The sequence below is a fragment of the Haliaeetus albicilla genome, chromosome 9 (assembly GCF_947461875.1).
Source record: "Haliaeetus albicilla chromosome 9, bHalAlb1.1, whole genome shotgun sequence".
Lineage (NCBI taxonomy): Eukaryota > Metazoa > Chordata > Aves > Accipitriformes > Accipitridae > Haliaeetus > Haliaeetus albicilla.
The window spans coordinates 42,021,027-42,038,703 of record NC_091491.1 but is presented as its reverse complement, the minus strand read 5'-3'; the positions used below and the strand labels follow the sequence as shown (position 1 = coordinate 42,038,703).

General features: G+C 38.8%; 1 protein-coding gene across 7 annotated transcripts; it reads left to right on the top strand.

Moving 5' to 3' along the window:
- Nucleotides 1-43: 43 nt before the first annotated feature.
- Nucleotides 44-17,466, top strand: MLF1 (myeloid leukemia factor 1). Of its 7 annotated transcripts, none has more exons than XM_069792867.1 (8): nt 44-197; nt 5,560-5,722; nt 8,772-8,816; nt 11,189-11,278; nt 12,150-12,278; nt 13,389-13,548; nt 14,156-14,282; nt 15,209-17,466. In XM_069792867.1, the coding sequence occupies exons 1-8, from the start codon at nt 151-153 to the stop codon at nt 15,309-15,311; spliced, it is 864 nt and encodes a 287-aa protein (XP_069648968.1). In that variant the 5' UTR covers nt 44-150; the 3' UTR covers nt 15,312-17,466. The 7 variants fall into 7 exon arrangements, with proteins under 7 accessions (XP_069648968.1, XP_069648966.1, XP_069648965.1 ...); XM_069792861.1 differs by lacking the exon at nt 44-197 and adding an exon at nt 4,231-4,404 and having other exon boundaries at nt 11,192-11,278; XM_069792860.1 differs by lacking the exon at nt 44-197 and adding an exon at nt 4,231-4,404.
- The last annotated feature ends 211 nt before the right edge of the window (nt 17,467-17,677 follow it).

Here is a 17,677-nt window from a genome sequence, read left to right as displayed (position 1 = left end):
GCGGCGCCCGCCCGAGCCCCGCCCCGCCGCCTTCGTCACGGCCGCGGGCGACCAGTGGAGGCGCTGGGAGGTGTCACGTGGGGCAGCGGGCGCCGCCGTGAGGGGCCGGTGGGGCTGGTAGGGCGCTCAGAGCGCCGGGGAGCCGCGGCCATGTTCGGGGGCTTGGGGCGATGCTTCGAGGAGGATCCCTTCTTCCGGTGAGGGGCCCGGCCGGCCCCCCCCCCCGTGCCCCGGGGTGCCGGGTCAGGCCGGCGGGAGGCGGCCCCTGGGGCTCCAGCGCTGGGGGGGGGAGGTGTCGGGGGGGGGGGGGGGGTCTGAGGTGGCGGGTCGGGGTCTGAGGTGACGGGTCTGAGATGGCGGGTCGGGGTCTGAGGTGACGAGTCTGAGGTGGCGGGTCGGGGTCTGAGGCGGCCGCCTGAAGAAGCGCTTCGAGGTTCTCGTCGCCCTGGAGGACGCGTGTCTGTGCGGGGTTAACGGCCGGGGTGGTTCACAGCCGGGCTCTTCTCGTTACCTGAAACAAAACGACCGTGCGCAGCGTCCTCTAAAACTACGCAGGGGTTTAAATTGTTGCCAGTGATCTTTTTTTATATACCAGAGTCTTGTCTCTTGCTCCCCTGTTCAGCAATGCTTGTAAATTTTACTGTCTCATAGCGCAGGGAAGAACTTAATCATCATTTCATAGCGACATTGACTCAGAAGAAATCTTCACCTCCATTGGTTTGAGTTTCTTGATTTTGTTTTTTCTTCAGGTTCTTAAAAAGTGGGCAGGTGCTGGATGTTCTAGCTTTTCTGGGCTTATTTGGTGTTTTTTGCTGTAGACCATTTCCGAGCTCCTGTTGTTGATGCATATGCTAAAGGCAACACCAGGTATTCTTGCATTAAAACTTTGCAAACCTGTGTGTGAGATCAGTAAAGGCAAACTGTCTCCTTGTACTGATTTCCAGAGTGGATGCTGATGCTTAAGCTCAGCAAATGTGTTTTTTTGTTTCTATGCCACAAGCACAATGATAGTGCCTGGGGTAGAGCACGTCTATGTACTGAACTCTGAAATCGGTTTATTTCCTGTGGGAATCTTTTTTTGCCCTTGGAACCTAAAAGTAAGTAGTGTGTCATGCAAATGCTCTCCTAGAGTGCTGGGACAGCCAAAACTGCTGAAGTATCCAGTCTGGCCCCAATTTATGTCTTTTGTCAGAAACTGTAATCTGTAGCGGGTAAGAATGGGATCAGAGAACTCGGAGGAGCCTGAATGATGTTAGTTTTTCTAAAGACACGGTACCTGCTACGTGGAGCTTCATTACAAGCAAAGATAAGGGATAATGCTGGTGGGTGGACGAGGAAGGGTAACACATGAGGCCTTGTGATGTGGGTTTGTTGACTGTATCTCCTAGTTACAGGACATTCTAGCTGAGGTTGCATTTGTACCTTTTAAAGGAGAATCTACTGCTTAGCTGCAAAAGCACGTTCCTAGCGCTGGGACAGTTTCTAGAGCTGTGCAAGATGGATTAGTACACTTGGTTTCTAGGAATGTGCGCACCATTGTAACAACTGATCAGTTATTTGCAGGATACACTGTGCAGAAAACTTCACTATGCAAATCCTCTGCATGAAATTAAAATAATAATGGAAATTAAGTCTTTTTCGTAGTAATTTGTAGTGTGCTTTTGAAATGCCAGTTGCTTTCCTCTTATTTACTCATTTTATTTATCCATTTTTATTATAGCCACTGATGCAGTTTAAAATTGTAGGGGAAAAAAAAGATTGCAGAAGATAGAGAAAGGGAGTGTGTGTGAAAGAGATGAGAGAGAGAGAGACTGATATTGAGATTCATTTTCTTGGCACCGTCCTTGTAAATCTCTTTTGCATATAGTTAAGGAAATGAGCTTATTACTTCAGATAAGATTACCTTCCAAAATAGTGTAATAATAGGCTTCTGTTGCCTCACAAGGAGAGATTTTGACTGCTGAACTGGAAATAGTGCCTGGGTTACAAGAAATATCTCCCATCTGTGAGCAGCTGTCCTGGGGAAGCACCAGTCAGTCAGCCAGCCAAAGTGCTGCCCAGGCCCAGCTGAGTTTCATCCCTAATAGCCTGGACAGGTGCAGAAGCTGCATCTCCTCTGCCAAGTGCAGTTGGCCTCTGTTTTTAATTCACCAGTACACAGCTTTTGTTTTATTGTTCCAGGTGTTATCGCCAGTGTGATTCTGCAACTTCAGGCTTACATAACTTCCGAAGTAAAAAAAAGTATATATCATACAGTTTTCAAAAATAATAAACTGAATGTATTGTTCTAGGACACTGGTTTTTCAACTGACCAAAAATGTACACTGAAATAAGAAGTAACACTGTACTTTTACTATAACACTGTGAAAGGTTTCAGCTGGAACACTGAGCCTTAAACTTTGGAGCTTAAGCCTGAATCATACAAGAACTTACTAAGTGAGATGCGTCTTAGTGAAAATCTTTGCTTGCATATGTGTTAGCAGCATCAGCCTTTTTAATGTCTCTTTCTCCACACAGTAGACATACTTGTTTAAGACTCTTAACAGTCTCAGAGGCTGAACATTTTTGTTCACTTTATTGATCCCTGCAAACACCTGAATGTCAGATGAAGGTCAAATTAGCTACTTACTGAGCAAAATTTTGTTACGGCAGAATAGTGGATGGACAAGTGTATAAATTGTTTGTCTCTATTCAGGACTTAATCTTGAAGATAACTTAATGGTGCTTAACACGTGAAGGGCACAAATTCTGTGTGCAGAACCCTTATAGAGCCCCCTTTCTTTTTCCTCATCATTTTTATGTGATAATAGTGCAACGTGTGCAAAAATCATGTCTGTCTCATCAAAAGTATCTTCTTTCCTCCCTGAGAAAGGTCAAATTTTGTCAGATGTGATCAATGGTAATTAAACTAGAGTGTTCTACACCTGTTGCCATCCTATAAAATCTGTGATTTGAGCAAAGAAGTTAAGATCTTGCATCCTCTACTGGAGAAACTTTGACGTGTTTTTTACACATATATATATATATGTATATTTTGTAAGGGTGACATACTCCTTCTGTAGTTATGGTTTGAGTTTCAGTCATCAGAGCCATCGAGGTAGATTTAATTCCTTGGAAGCATTGTCTTCAGACAGATTCTCTGTTGACTTTCCATTGTTTTTGCCCTGCTCAGGTATACCGAAATTGTATACCGAGGCTTGACAACACTAGATCTTTTTATGAATGGCTCCCTAAAATGTCCCTAGGGAATTCGGAGACTTCACTTTTGTTCCTAAATCTGTCACTCCACAGTATATATCTTGCTTCCCTGTCTCTGATAGTGAGAAGCTGTATTTCTAAACTGTTTTGTAGACCTTTCATTTTTTTAAAAAACAACAACAAAACCCCACAGTTTTAGATGCAGGTATGAGTGTATCAGATAGATGTAGTGGAGGGTGAATGGCCAAGAGAAGTTGCCAAAGAAACTGAAATAAGGCAAAAAGGACACTTTCACAAGGTATGAAGCATTATTTTATGTCAGGAGAGACACATTACAGCATGTTATGCGCACTAAATTCAAGCCATTTTTCTTAGCTACATGAAATCTATGGAATCTTGTTTTGCTTAAGATGTGTTGTAGATAACGTATTTTATGAGTGTCCTACTTTTGAACTGGAAGGGACCAGGGAGAAATTTTGTTAGGCATGTTACTGATGGAATACAATTCATATTTGTGTTTTGATAACCAAACCCATCTGAAGTTTGTGGTGTCAAAATAGATTTGATGGAAGTATGCATATACGGGGGTAGTGCTTGTGTGCTTCCCTCATCTTGGCTTGTGCAGTGACTTTTTCCATCTGTTCTTCATCCTGTGAGAAGTGAGGGGACACTAGCTGTGTGCGAGCTGCTTATCGCATTAGGACTGAAGTTAAAGCTAGCAGTCATGTGAGTGGGGTAGATTAGGGTCTGCTTAATGACAGTGGTAAAACTACTTCTAAACTATAAAGCTCTCTTTGCACTGGAGTGAGTTAAGTCTGTGCAAAGCTTAAAGGGATATTGTGTTAAAAAATCTTGTTTGAAAATTAATCCAGCGTTATGTTTGTAACCTTATTTCATCATCACTTAAAAGGAAAAAAAAAAATTAAATGCAACTGTGGCACAAGAGAGTACAAAGCGAAGAGATCAAAGTGGCCACGTGGTGTGGAAACTAGTTTTCATGGGACTGGAGATAAGGGGTGGGGAGAATAGAAAAGCTGTTCAGGAAACTTTCAAGAGGTGATTGGGTATGGAAGAAGTCAGAGGAAAAACCTGAAGCTTGTCTTCATGGACGCGTGAGATGTCACGGGAAGGGCTGCGGTGTCCTGGAGAGAATGAGGGTGTGATGTGTCTGGGGAGTGCCAGGAAATTGATAGGAAGGAAGACAAGGTGCTATTAAATTGAAGTAAACATACCTGGGAAATGACTGTTAATGTTAATAAAGTGGCTTTCAGCAGAATGGCAAAGGGGAAAATTAGACAGGAGATGAAGGGTAGAAATGAAGCATGGTTTTTGTATGAAGTAATAACTTGTAGCCTTGGACCACAGGCAACAGTACTGATCATATATTGTGCTTCTGACAAAATCGTATTTTGCTCTTCTTTTGGCCTCAGAAATATTTAGTTCTTGTCCAAATTAGAGAATGCAAAGAATTAAGTAAGTAGTAATGGAGAGCAACTTAAGCAATGTTTTACTTGCAAGTCAAGCTTTGGGGTTACTGGTGGGATTCTGTATGTTTTTGGAAACAGAGGCTGAGTGTTTAGAAAGAGGGGAGAAAAGGGAGAAAACTAACAGGAAAGCACAAAAGCAGTAAGAATCTTTCTTCCTAAGCAGAGAAAAGGGATGCGAGAACACGATTTGTGGAAGGGGAGGAAAGGGAAGGCAAAGATGGAATAGTGGATGACTAAAGGAGATGGAGCTGGCTTGAATTTAGATGATAGTATATGTTTTTAGAGCATGTGGGTCAAGGAGGATGAAAAGTAGAATGGGAGTGGCCAGCAAAATAAATTTGAGGGATGTGGGGGGGAAATCTAGTGGGACATGATGAGTTCAGTGAGTAGTACCATGCTAAGCTTTGGAAGATGAAAGTGAAAAAAAGGAGAGGAAAATAAATAAATAAATAAATAAATCTTTTAATATCAGGGGTTGGAGGTAGAAGTAGTGATAAATAAAATATAGATTAATTTTATAGTTCCTGGCAGATAGTAAACATAGGCTGGAGTGAAAGATGGCTGCAAAAGATGGAATATTTTTTGAAAAGATGAGGAAACAGAAAAAGCAATATGGACACCCAAGAGCATAGGATTGCTGAGAAGACGAAAGAACTAAAACACTCAACCAACTTGAGAGATGGAAAGAAAAGTGAAAGAAGTGAGAGTTTGTAAGGAACAGGAGATTGCCCAGTTGGGTCCTATCAAAATAAAGAATTTGAATAAGGAACCATATGGAACGATTTAAAAAATTGAGTTTTAAAAATTTTAGAGCCATTTTACATAGCTTGGAATAAAACCCAATGACTTTCTATGCAAAATACCTCTTTTTCAGCGATCCTTTTGCTGCACACCATGAATATATGCGGCAGATGATGAGAAGCTTTTCTGATCCTTTTGGACGAGATCCATTTCTCAGTATAACAGATGGTGGGGAGAGAACAGTAGATCGAAGAGCACGCCAGGACTCTCAGGTTGCTCTAAGAGGAAATCACAGAGTAAGTATTTTCTTAATCTCTAAGGGTTGCTATATGGAATTTACATTTACTGGTAATATAGTTGGCTTCACATTTCCATTTCTGTTAAATTCGGTCCAGTGGAAACGGAGGCCTGGCTCAGCTATTGCAACCTTGGTCAGATTGTTTCATCGCTGAGTAAAATGTGAATAATACCTCTCTTGGTTCCTTAATGGCCTATTACCTAGCACTGACAAACTTCTCTTAGGACTAATAACAAGTCTGTGTGTTACTGAACATTGAATATACAATATTTAATGAAATAAACTAAACATATTTATCAAATATTTGACTTAATAAATATTATGTATTAAATGTTTCTATTGCAGAAAAGCATTAAAAGTGTCCAGTGACAGAGCCTTCTCTGAACACTTACTACTTCCTTTTTATGCTAACTTTACTTAAAAAGGTACTTTGAAATATTTATGCCTTCACACTGCACTTTAGTATCTTGTGTCTAGTTATTTATGTTAGTTTGATTTAACACAAAGCTGTGTTTCAGCCACCTAAATAGTATCTACACAGATATTTTTAATCCCTGTTTCAACTTTGCAGCTGTGAATAAAGGCTTCACATTCTGTATTTGGTCTGATTCTTAATGTTTCCTCTAAATATAAGACTGGGAGAATTAAAGATCAGGGAAATTGATATGAAACCTAGAATTTCTGTAAATTACCACCTGAAACTAAGAAGTTGGCCATGATCTATGCTTTACATAAAGTATCTTTTCAACTCTCTGGGCATGCAGAACAATTAACAACTTACGCTTCTATAGCTAAACCTTATCTAATTGCTGCGTTTAGAAAGGATATATGTTTGAAGTTGGTTCCTTTTGCTCCATCAGGCAAAATATTTTGCAGCTGAATGATCTCTTACTTTGATGAATCACATTTGATTTTAAAAAACAGTTGGAAGACAAGACAGAGTACAAGGGCTTGTGGAACTCAGCCAGATTTGGTGGTGGTTGTTTAAACCTAGATATTTAGAGCTTAATAAACATAGCTGAAACACAGACTATCACCTACAAGTCAAAAGGGTAACTGTCAGATTCTTTCCTCTGTGCTCATACGTTGCCAGTTAGTTTCAAATATAGATGCTGCTGAATCTAATTAGGGTGTGATCTTTCCTCTACTGAAGCAGATTCTTAGGCCTTGGTTCAGTAGGTGCCTAAAACCAGATCAGACTTCTTTTTCCTTTAGAAAAAGAATATGTCAAACCTTACCCTAATAGCTTAGGAGTTGCGTCCCTTGTTCTTGGCAGTGAGGAATAAATGTGAGGCATAGAAAACCTTTATCTGTGGTTAGAGAAAGAAGTTAAAGGTACAAGAGCGCTGCGTTATTTTGATAAGCACAAAAGAATTCCACACCTGCTAAAATCTTTCCAGTGTCTTTTGATGTTCCTCATGTTTCACCTAAGAGTTGTCAGCTGTCAAAGACTCAGCACTGATTACTTGAGCCTTGTAATAATCTCAAACTGCTTTTACTGGTTTCCCTCCAGAAATGATTCAAACGCTTAAAATAATTAGATTTTTATGTAGCAAAAGATGGATTTCTTTACTACCCTGTAAAATACACTTTGTTAAAATTACCCATACTGATTACTGACACTGTAATTCTATGTTTAAGTAAACTGTAGCATGCCTAAAACTGTTTTACAAAGAACAGAATTTGTTGTAACAACTTAATGTGTGTCAATATAGCATTCACATTTGAAAATGCTTTTCCTTTCTCAAGCAGGTTTGCAGTGTCAGTTTTTAGCCTCTTGGAGGGAGGGGAGGAGGAAGAAATTATATGAGTAGGAGGAAAGGGGTAAAACATGAGATACTGTCCTTCGGTTTTGTTTGGATATCTGATTGTCCTATATATTAGCTTTTAGTATCTATTGTAAAACAGAGTTTATAAACTTTATGACTAACAACTTTATTTCCAAGGATATCCTTTTGCACTTTATATATATATATATATAAATATAAAAGTATTATTCTTTTCTGTCACTACATATCAGACAGAATTGCAGTTTGAAAGAGTTCATAAAGGTATTCAAGAATCAGATAATTCCTTCTCTTTGTACTTAGTTATTGTAAAGTGCTTGGTGCTTCTGTCTAACCAGCCTCTCTTTAGGTAGGCTTCTATATAACTCTCCAATCTTAGTTTCCTGGAAACATCAATGTGTTTTCCAGCATCTCATTGCCCTGTCATATAGGGATATTCAATATCAGTTGGTCAAACAGGAACTGTACTTGCCAGTGTTTATAGCTACATCTATTTATACAACTGCAGAAGAATATAATTTGCTCATGGGGGATTTGTCTTTGGTTGGTTCTGTATATGATGATAGATTTACCTAGAACTTCTTTGCAGCGACCTTTGAAACTGCTGACAAGTTAGACTTCATTTTGTTTATCGCAAGGGATGTATGGATATTTCAGAGAAATATCTTTCATATTTACATTAATCTCTTGTTCACAAGCACTCTATGTTCTACAAGTCAGCTGCATCACTTAATTTTTTTTAAGCTCTAAAATTGTATGCCAGCCTTCTGAAATTTAATTACATAAATTTACATTAAAGGGACTATTGATTTGTTGATTTTAATCAACTTTCAGCAATGGGGTTCTGTTGCATGAGTAGAATGAAGTGTTTTCAGAGAAGCTGGTGATCTCTGAAGCACTGTGCCATGTTTTAAGTAATTTTGGTACTAAGGTTGCTATGGTATACAAATGTTTCTCAACTTCTAGCTTTAAGCGCTTCTAGTACATACATATGAACATGACTTATTAAATGTGGTGACAGCTATTGCTTTCCAATATCATTAGTATAAATATATTACTTCTATATACCCAGAGACTACTTTGTATTATATTGTTGTAGCACACTATAAATTGCCAAAGTCCTCTTGAGTGACTGTTTTTATTTGATCAGAGATGTTTAATATCACCTGCTGTGTATGAAAGTGCTGTATATGAAAGTTACTTCTGCTGTGTCTGGTAACAGGTATAATAACTAAAAGATGCTGGTCCTTTTTCTTCCAGGCAACAAGCTGCTCCCTCATGCCCTTTGCAGGCTTTGGTAGAGTGGTTAGTATCCCAGGAGCAATAGTCCTTGTAGCTCTTGCTAGTATGTGCATACTGTCTGCATAACTAAAGCATGGACAAAGGCTAGTCTCAGTGTGCTTGCAAACTGCTTTCGTTGGTGTTTAGATAGAACAATGTAATTCAAGAAAGATTCCCCCCCCCCCCCCCCCTTATTAAATGAAAATGCCGGGGTAGACTAAATACACTGTTATCAAGATTGGAAAAGTTACTAAGCAGCTGGCTTTTCTACGTGGCGATGTATCCCTTGGTGCTTGATCTCTGATGGATATGAATTAAATAATCCATGGAGAGAGACTCCAAACTGAGTGCTGCCTGTAGATGGACACTCGCGGCTTGGAGTGTGTGTGTGTCTGTCTGTGATACCCATAAGACCTGTAACACTGGTCACAGCTAAGACAAGCCAGCTCCGGGAGACAGAATTTTCACTGGAACTAGGCTTGCAGTGGTTTTCAGCTTCAGTTGTTTGGGGATCTGGAATATCTTGTAAAAGATCTGTTAAAAGTACTTAAGGAAAAAGAAGTTTATTGTTATGACCCTCATGGAGCTTTTTGCTGCCTTTGGAAGGCTTTAAAGAGTCCTCAGATTGAAAACCAGTAGCTTAGAGAGTGGCTCTCACTTGCAGAACAGATAAATATAAGCATGGGTCTTTGAATTTTCAGATCTAAAATTATAACTTGTTTAATTATCTCTTCCAGAGGCACAAATTGGCAACTTGCTGTATGCAAAAAGTGTATTAGCTAATCAAAGGTCTTTTGCTATTAACTGCACAGGCTATGGTTTACTCCCCTGCCACAATCTATGGCATGTAATTCCATAGGTACAGCTGATTACTATGTAATGTCATTGGTCAATGTCTAGACTTCTACCTGTAGGAAGCAGTTTTTTGGAGTTACTGACACTTGCAATTATTTGATACCCTAAATTGTCTATAATTATAGTCCATAGGTTTTGATAGCCCTTAGGGATTCACATTTCTTGCTACTCAAGAAAAAAATGGAAGATTTTCTATATTTGAATTTTACTTAGTTTTGTGCTTGAACTGCAGATTTTATTTTTAAACTTTTAAATACATAGCCAATTCTGATGTTCCCAGTAGTTGGAGGAACATGGGATGTTCGCTATTCTAATTAGCATCCTGGTGTTTCATAGCACCTTAGTAGTGCAAAGGGCTGCTATGTGCAACCCAGCAGCCTGCCTCTTGCCAAAGCTGCTGGGTTTCACAGAGCCCCTGGGAGCATTTTTCCCCGCTATTCTCACAGCCTCGTACCTGTGGACCAGAGTGTGGTGGTAGCATAGTAGCTTTCCTGGGAAGCTGCTAGGCATGCGCGTGTCTAGAAGCTCACCAACCACCAGCACGTGGTGTTTGCTCTTAACTAGCTTACTCCAACCAGAGCTGCTCGTGTCAGAAACCAGGCAGCCTGGTAGGGAGTTTGAATGGGTCCTGAGGAAAAGCTCCTAGTAGGAGAGGAAAGGGATGGTGAAAATCATCTTTATCATCACCACCTGCTGCACTGGAGAGGAGCCCAGAGGAGGATGCTCATTTGGGACAGCATTGCTGTCTTCCCAGATGGTCATTTAGGAGAGCTCACCCTTTCCCTACTTTCTGTCTCCCTGTCTCTCTATTTTTTTGTTTTGTTTTCTTCCAAAGGTAGCTTTCATCAGTATGGTCAGTATATGCCATCAGCTACAGATCCTATTAATAAAATTCTGTGTATGTAAACCTGTCTTAGTATCTATCCTCTGTGCAACACTGGATCTTCTGCTTTCATGTAAAAATAACAAATGAATGTTTTGTTGAATACATCTATAGCATCAAGCAATTAAGCTGCCATTAAAATACCAAGTTACGGTTCTCTGATTTTTTCCATGCTGCCCTTTTACAAGTAATGTACGCTACTTTTGCAAAGGAACAGCTATGTCTGCTGGGATGCATTTTCAGTGTGATTCCATATGCATTAAAGGATTTGCATAATAGAGATAATTTGATCTTCAATAGATTATGAGGCATGGAGGGTCATCTAGTACTTTTTACAGCAGAAGCTAGTTAGGTTAGATGGTATATGAATATAGTATTCTTGTAAATTGGCCACAGTGTGAGCTTATTTTGACATTTGAGTGTCAAATCTTTCAATTCCGTCTTTCCAGTATCTCCAACTTAATAATCAAGCTCCCCGTGATAGCTTTCAATTTTTCATTTGAAAAGATGCATTTTTGGCTTGTCTATGTCTATGAATTGCAGTCTGTGGAAACCTTTTTGATGGTCTGATTTGCATTAAAAAATGCATGTAAAAGAACAGCTTCAGAACTTGAAGAGTCAGAAGACTGTGTTTTAATTTTAATGTCTTTTCTTTTAGCAGGATGCAGATTTTGGGGAACCTTTTTTTGCAATGGACAGGATGATGTCAAATATGAGAAACAGTATGCTGGAAATGCAAAGAAAATTTGTAAGTTTTTAAAAATTTGTTCTAAAATTAATTATATTGGAGAATGACAGTTGTTTAAAATATTACTCAGAAAGTCCTGCCAAGAAACAGGTTACTAGTCTCAAGCAGATAGTAAGAATTTATCCCCCCGCCCCCCTGACTATATCGTGGTTGTAATTCTCTATGCTGTCACTGATTATTTGCAAACAACAGTACTTTGAACATAAGCTTGATTCTCTGGGGGTTAGAACTGCTGCAAGTTATCTGGTCTCTGGCTGTTGCTAGAGCTGGCACCTTAAGTGGAGGAGCAGTTTAAAGTGTTACTGTACACTTAAAAACAACAAACCCACAAACACCTAAATGCCACCCTCCATATAACTTCCCTCTGGTTTTATTTTCAGTGCTGCTTCTTTCTTCTTTCTTCACAGCCTTTGAAGATAACGCTAGTGTCTATTAAGTGTTGCTGAGTATATCTATGTACTGTGTTTTACTGGCCTTGTAAAATGGCTTGTAACCACTGTTGCTCAAGTCTTATTTCACCTGAACTCTTTACACACCTTATTATATACTGTATGTGGCAAGACTGATGTTACAGGTTCATCTTCATTACTAAACTATGCCAGGGCAAAAAACTGCTGCCCATGCTTTTTACTTGTTATTGTGTTTCCTGGCATGGGGAGACCTGTGGCCGGACAAGGCTAGGCCAAGAGTGAGGGCATATCAAATGCCAAGGTCTCTTCCCAACAGGGCATATCTATGGTGCCAGGACTGAGGGTTAATTTGTCAGAGGGGTATTCTTTTTCATAATGATAAGATAGTATCAGAATGTAAGTAGTACCTTTTATCCGCAAGTTTTAACTTTTATTAATAAAGAAGTCTACATTGCTTGTAGGATGACCTGTCCATCCATCCAGATGCACACACATTCAGCTCCTCCTCTGTGATGACATACTCCAAAATAGGGGATGAACCACCAAAAGTTTTCCAAGCTTCAGCTCAGACACGCACAGCTCCAGGAGGTGTAAGTAGTCCCGAGATGCAGCAAAAAGGTGGTATGTAATTATTGGAATTTTATGTTCATCTATACCAAACCACAGCTTCCTTCAGGTTCTTTTTACTGGAGACAGTTACGCTTATAATTTAGAAAAATATATGCCTGTTTAAATATTGCTCTATATTAAAGGCTTCTTAAGCTAAAGTGCTGTTTTCTTCCTTGTAATTTGTATGCTTCTAAGTATACATCTAAATAAATTGTATGCCTATCAAAGACTGGAAAAACGGAGTGCCAGAACAGCTGATTCTTCAAGACAGTTTCCAATGTCTTTCTCTTTGCTATAATTAATCCTCTTCTTGTACATTTAAAATTCTGTCTAAAATATAAGACAGCAAGAGGCAGTCTATTTATGCAGAACATGGCTTCAAATCATCCCCTTTACTCATGCACTTGTAAATGCTTACGTAACGCTTCAGATGAAGATGCCCTTTCATTGACTTCCTTGCAGCTGTTGCATCTAATTCTGCTAAGAAATTTGAATTTGAATTTGAACCCTGAAGCGAGGTTCATGAAAGACTATATGTGAGCAGTAAAGGCCGTTGAGCATGATTGGCTGTGGGATATGTTCAAGCTCAAGCAGACACTCAGTTATCAAAAAGGTTCTAATAATATACCTATGAACACAGTGTTAAGTGGTTGCCTGGGTTTCAAGCTAGTCAACATGACAACCTAGTAATTAGTTGTCCCTTCATGCTGAGAATATTGGCATCGGCTGTTACTCGTTCTGTTGTCAAGGAGAATGTTGAAGACTTGTCTGCATGTAGTATATTTAGACTAGGCTTTTTTTTCCCCAACAATTAATATCCAGTATGTACGTTACTTAAGGAGCTTTAGGTGTTCTTGTTTAACCCTCCTGTCTGTTGGCAGAAAGAAAATAGACTTGATCTGTGCTTTGTTGGTGTATTTTCAGCCAATACAGTAAATGAGACAACTGGAAAAGCCTGTAAAACTTAACTTTTTCAAAAGAAAGATACAAAACCTTTGGGGAAGAAAATTGGATTTTTTTTTTTTTTTTTTTAACTTTTCTTAACGTCTATTTTTTGGTTGGAGGGACATTTACTTCCCTTTTTTATATAGGTTAAGGAGACAAGAAAAGCACTTAAGGATTCTGAAAGTGGACTGGAAAAAATGGCTATTGGTCATCATATTCACGATCGTGCCCATGTCATTAAAAAGTCAAAGAACAGCAAGACTGGTGATGAAGAAATGAACCAAGAATTCATCAACCTGGATGAAAGTATGTCTTTTTGTGCAGTTTTCTAATGGGCTTTACACTGTTGTTTCACATACCAATTTTGAAGTTCCAGCTTGACACATCTTAAAAGGGACTGTTTTTCAGACAGTCTGAAAGTCTACAAATCAAGTTTCCTTAGTTGATACAGATTTGGACAACCTAAGTTAAAGTAACCAGTTAGATGTGAAAATGTTGTGTTATAATGCAGTTGGTACTGTTTGCTTGTACAATAGCTGCTCATATTTGAAAATACTTTTAATTATACTTTATGGTTTCAAACAAACTTTTAACAGAATTTTACTATTTGCTGTGGCTAATATATAAAATACATATGTAAGAGATCTGTGGTTAAAACCTGCATATGCTTTTACAACACAGTGTCTTTCAGGGTTTTTTATTTTTATCTTCCAAACATAAGCCTACTGGCACTAAGCTTTTAGTTGTCTCTTACAGAGCCCCTGTAAAAAAGCTACAGAAATAGTTTGCAGGCCATGTGGAGAATCATGGACCACAAGTTTAAAAAATACCGTTCAAAAAACCCGATTTTCGTTACATGTTTTTTCCTATCTCATTTGCATTTATTAAAAAGTAAACTTCAACTGTTTTTCAGCTGAGGCCCAGACCTTTGATGAAGAGTGGCAGAAAGAGATTATGAAGTTCAAGCCATCTAGAACTAGATCCACTTTAGAAGCTCCAAAATACAGAAGTATTCATCACATACCCAAGGAAGTAAGGAGGTAAAAATAGTTTCCTACCAGAATAAAGAAATACTAGCAGCAGAATGAAAATTCATTCTGAACAAACAATGCTTACTGGCAATCTGAGGAGAAATTGCATGGTTTATTCCTCCTTTCCTCATGATGCTACAGTGTAAGGCAGTATTTTTGTTAGACTAAATTTCTTCAAAATTTAGGTTTTTTACTTTGAAAATTAATTAATCATTAGGCTAAAATGGTGAGTGTTTTTTCTAGAGAAATATGCCAGTGCTTTTAGCTCAACTATGTTCAAATGTTGTCGCTGCTCCCACAGTCATTAAACTGGGTTAGTTGCATTAAGGTACAATCCTTAATGAAGAGTAGGTTGATCTGTTCTCTTGGGTAAAGGGAAAGGCACCTTCCATGTAGTTGGAGACAGACACACCCCTCTTTTCAGGGTTAGATTTCAAATGAGACCTCTTCTAATCTTAAAATCAGGAAGTCTGTGTAGGAATGAGGAGTTTATCTGTAAACGCAGGTGCTCCCCTGCACAGACTGCCATCTGCTAAGCTTCAGGTTTTTTCCTCTCCTGTTGACATCGTTTCAGTGGAAATTGTGACACCTTTATCAGTGGCATGTTTGGTAGAGAATGCTACAGAAGGGAAGTACTCCTCTTCTGTAAACTACACAGTGCACTTTCTCTCCAGCACTTCTAGAGGTTTATTACAGAGGCTACTTCACCTTCAATTTCAGTTTTCAAACTACACTGTCTCTTTCTCCTCATTGAGTGTGCAAGATAAGGAAACAGTCCAACTCTATGGTGGTAACAATGGAAGTAGTTTTGGAGGGAGACTCTCATCTGTCTTACAACTAAAATAACTATACCTCCACATAAGCAATTAACAAAATGTATATTCCCCACCCCCATATCGTATGGTGGTTGTGATTTTTGTTGTTCTTTGTTTCAGAGAGAAACCACTTGCGCTTGCAGGTTCCAGGGAGCCCAGAGTTTCTTTGGAGAATCTCAATGTGAAAGGAACACATGTCCCCATCAAAAGCAGCAAAAAATAAATTGCTTCCATTCTCCATTTGGATGGAGTTTCTTCAGAGAACATAATGGTGCTGCATTGCTTATGTTATAAGTATACACACATATATGACCAATTTCTGTTCTTTGTTTTAGTAAGTATTAGCGTGGCTTGCTACTCCCATCTCTTGACAACTTTATGTTCTTTAAAATTTCAGACCCTTGGTTAAACCATCTAGTTTCAGTAAGTTAAAAAACCAGCAACTTTCCAACTTTCCACTTAAAAGCACTTTAATGGATTATCACTAATTCTGTTTAAAAAAATTTTAAAAAAAGCTTTCATTTGCAAGATTTTTTTCTGCTACAACTGCACCAGTCTCAGTTACAAGACTTTTTATTAAGCCTTGTAATGCAACTACTTTTTCCCACACTCTGTAACTTGCGCAGAAAGTAAATTATCTTTTTATTTTGTGTGGCTGAAATAATTATTAATTTTCTAGGTGCTACTGCAATTAATAGAAATTAAATAGCCATTATATATAATCTTGCTTTAAAATCATACTGTAAATTGTTACACGATCCCGAGATTCACCTTGCTTTAACATGACGTAAAGTGAGAGGAAATACTAAAATGGCAGATACTTCAAACAAATTTTAGTTTATTAGCGTTGTTATGTTCATAAGCTGTGCTTGCATCTCTTATTTTCTGTGCCTAGACTGTCAATTTTGTATTTTTTGATCCTTTGGATATTTCCTTTGGAGGTGGCCCATTATTTTTCATTCTTGAAGATTCTCTGTAGTAGCTTTTAATTATTCTGTAATAATACCACTGTGTCCTCAAACTCAGCTGTAACTATTAATCAGAAAAATATGTGGGAGACATTGGTTGAGTAGGCAGTAGTTTAACTGGATAACAAATGATTACACCATTCTGCTCTAAAAAGCTAGAAGAGCCCTGCATACAGGAAACCATTTCCCCCCTTAGCTGAGATTTGTTCGTATTCTTTTGTGTCCTGTTTTTAGTGGATGTAGAACGATCTGAAATCCAACACTTGATCTCCCGTGTTGTTGTTGTTGTTTGGTTAAAGAGTCTGGTGTGCTACAGAAGCCAATTGTGTGACTGAGAACAGGAAAGGTCTTTGTTTTAGAAGCGTTAAGTTTGTATGCTGTTTTGTTATGCAGAATTGATCCCCATGTCATAGTGTAAGTGATTTCTGTAGACTGTAACACTAGCATTAGCACTATAGCGTATATTTCAAGGCTAAAACATAATAGTGCAGCCTTAAAAAAAAAAAAGGCACTATTTATAAAAGAAAATATATTTGGTAAGATTAATACTTGTTCGGCTAAAAAGGCAATGGCCTTTAAATCACTTCTTTCTGCAGATGCCCCAGATTATTTAATTCTATGTTTATTAATGTGCAAAAGTAATCAAAAGTACTTCTGTTGAACTCTGACAAGGGAAAGACAATTGTTTCTTTGCTTGTTTAATGCAGTGGTCTCTTTCTATTACTGGAGCAAATACTAGTGGCAATAAGTTTGTGCTGTTGAACCATTCTACGAGCAGCCAAGGTAAGAGATGGTTTACTTTAATAGGCAGGGTGTGTTCTAGAGCAGACGTGTACACTTCTGCCACCCCTGATACAGGGATAGCAACCTCTGACAGAAGGACAGGCTGAAACAGCGTGGGATCAGTCAAGCCTGGCAGAGGATGTCTGCCAGAACCCCAAGTCTAAAGGATGCTTTTGCTCTCCTTATAAAGTAAGAGTACAACTCTAGGGCCTGATCTTCCGTACCCTGAAGGCAACATCCATTTTGCAATAAACGTCATTGAGAATGTAAGGCTGTGGAGGCATTTTCCAGGTATGGCACTTAAACCTCCCAGTAATAGAACACAAAAAACTTTCCTGCTGTTTAACTTCAGAAATCCTTGATTTGAGAAGCACTGCTATTTAACAGAAAATAGCATTTTTGTCGGATTTTTGTCTATGCTTTACTGAGATAAAAAACCATGATACGTACGTGTAATCAATGAAACAACTACATACTATGGTTTTAAAATTATAGTGGAAAGAGGCTAATATTCGATACAGACTACTTTGTTATGCAAAACAATGTTCTAAAATGTAACGCAAAAGAAACTGTTCTATGTAGAAGCATCTGAAACTGTAATTCTTTAATAAAGTTATTTATTATTTATGGTTATTGTTTGGCTTACTCTACACCACAAAATGACTTGTGTGTTACTTATTTTGGGCTGCTCTGAAACATTCTTATATGTGACACCACTAGCAACACAATGGGGGCAAGTATGCCCCTCCGTTTCCAGAAGGAAAACATGCATTTACCACAAAAAAAAAGTTTGCCTGCCCGAAATGAATGGATGGGGGTGGGACTTGACTATGGTGAT

Excerpts from the sequence above, each read along its gene's own strand:
- MLF1 (XM_069792860.1), top strand. The coding sequence starts at position 4,316 with ATGTCACGGGAAGGGCTGCGGTGTCCTGGAGAGAATGAGGGTGTGATG. Across the intron at positions 5,723-8,771 it reads CTCTAAGAGGAAATCACAGA|GCAACAAGCTGCTCCCTCAT; the intron begins GTAAGTATTTTC and ends TTTTTCTTCCAG. Across the intron at positions 8,817-11,188 it reads TTGCAGGCTTTGGTAGAGTG|CAGGATGCAGATTTTGGGGA; the intron begins GTTAGTATCCCA and ends CTTTTCTTTTAG.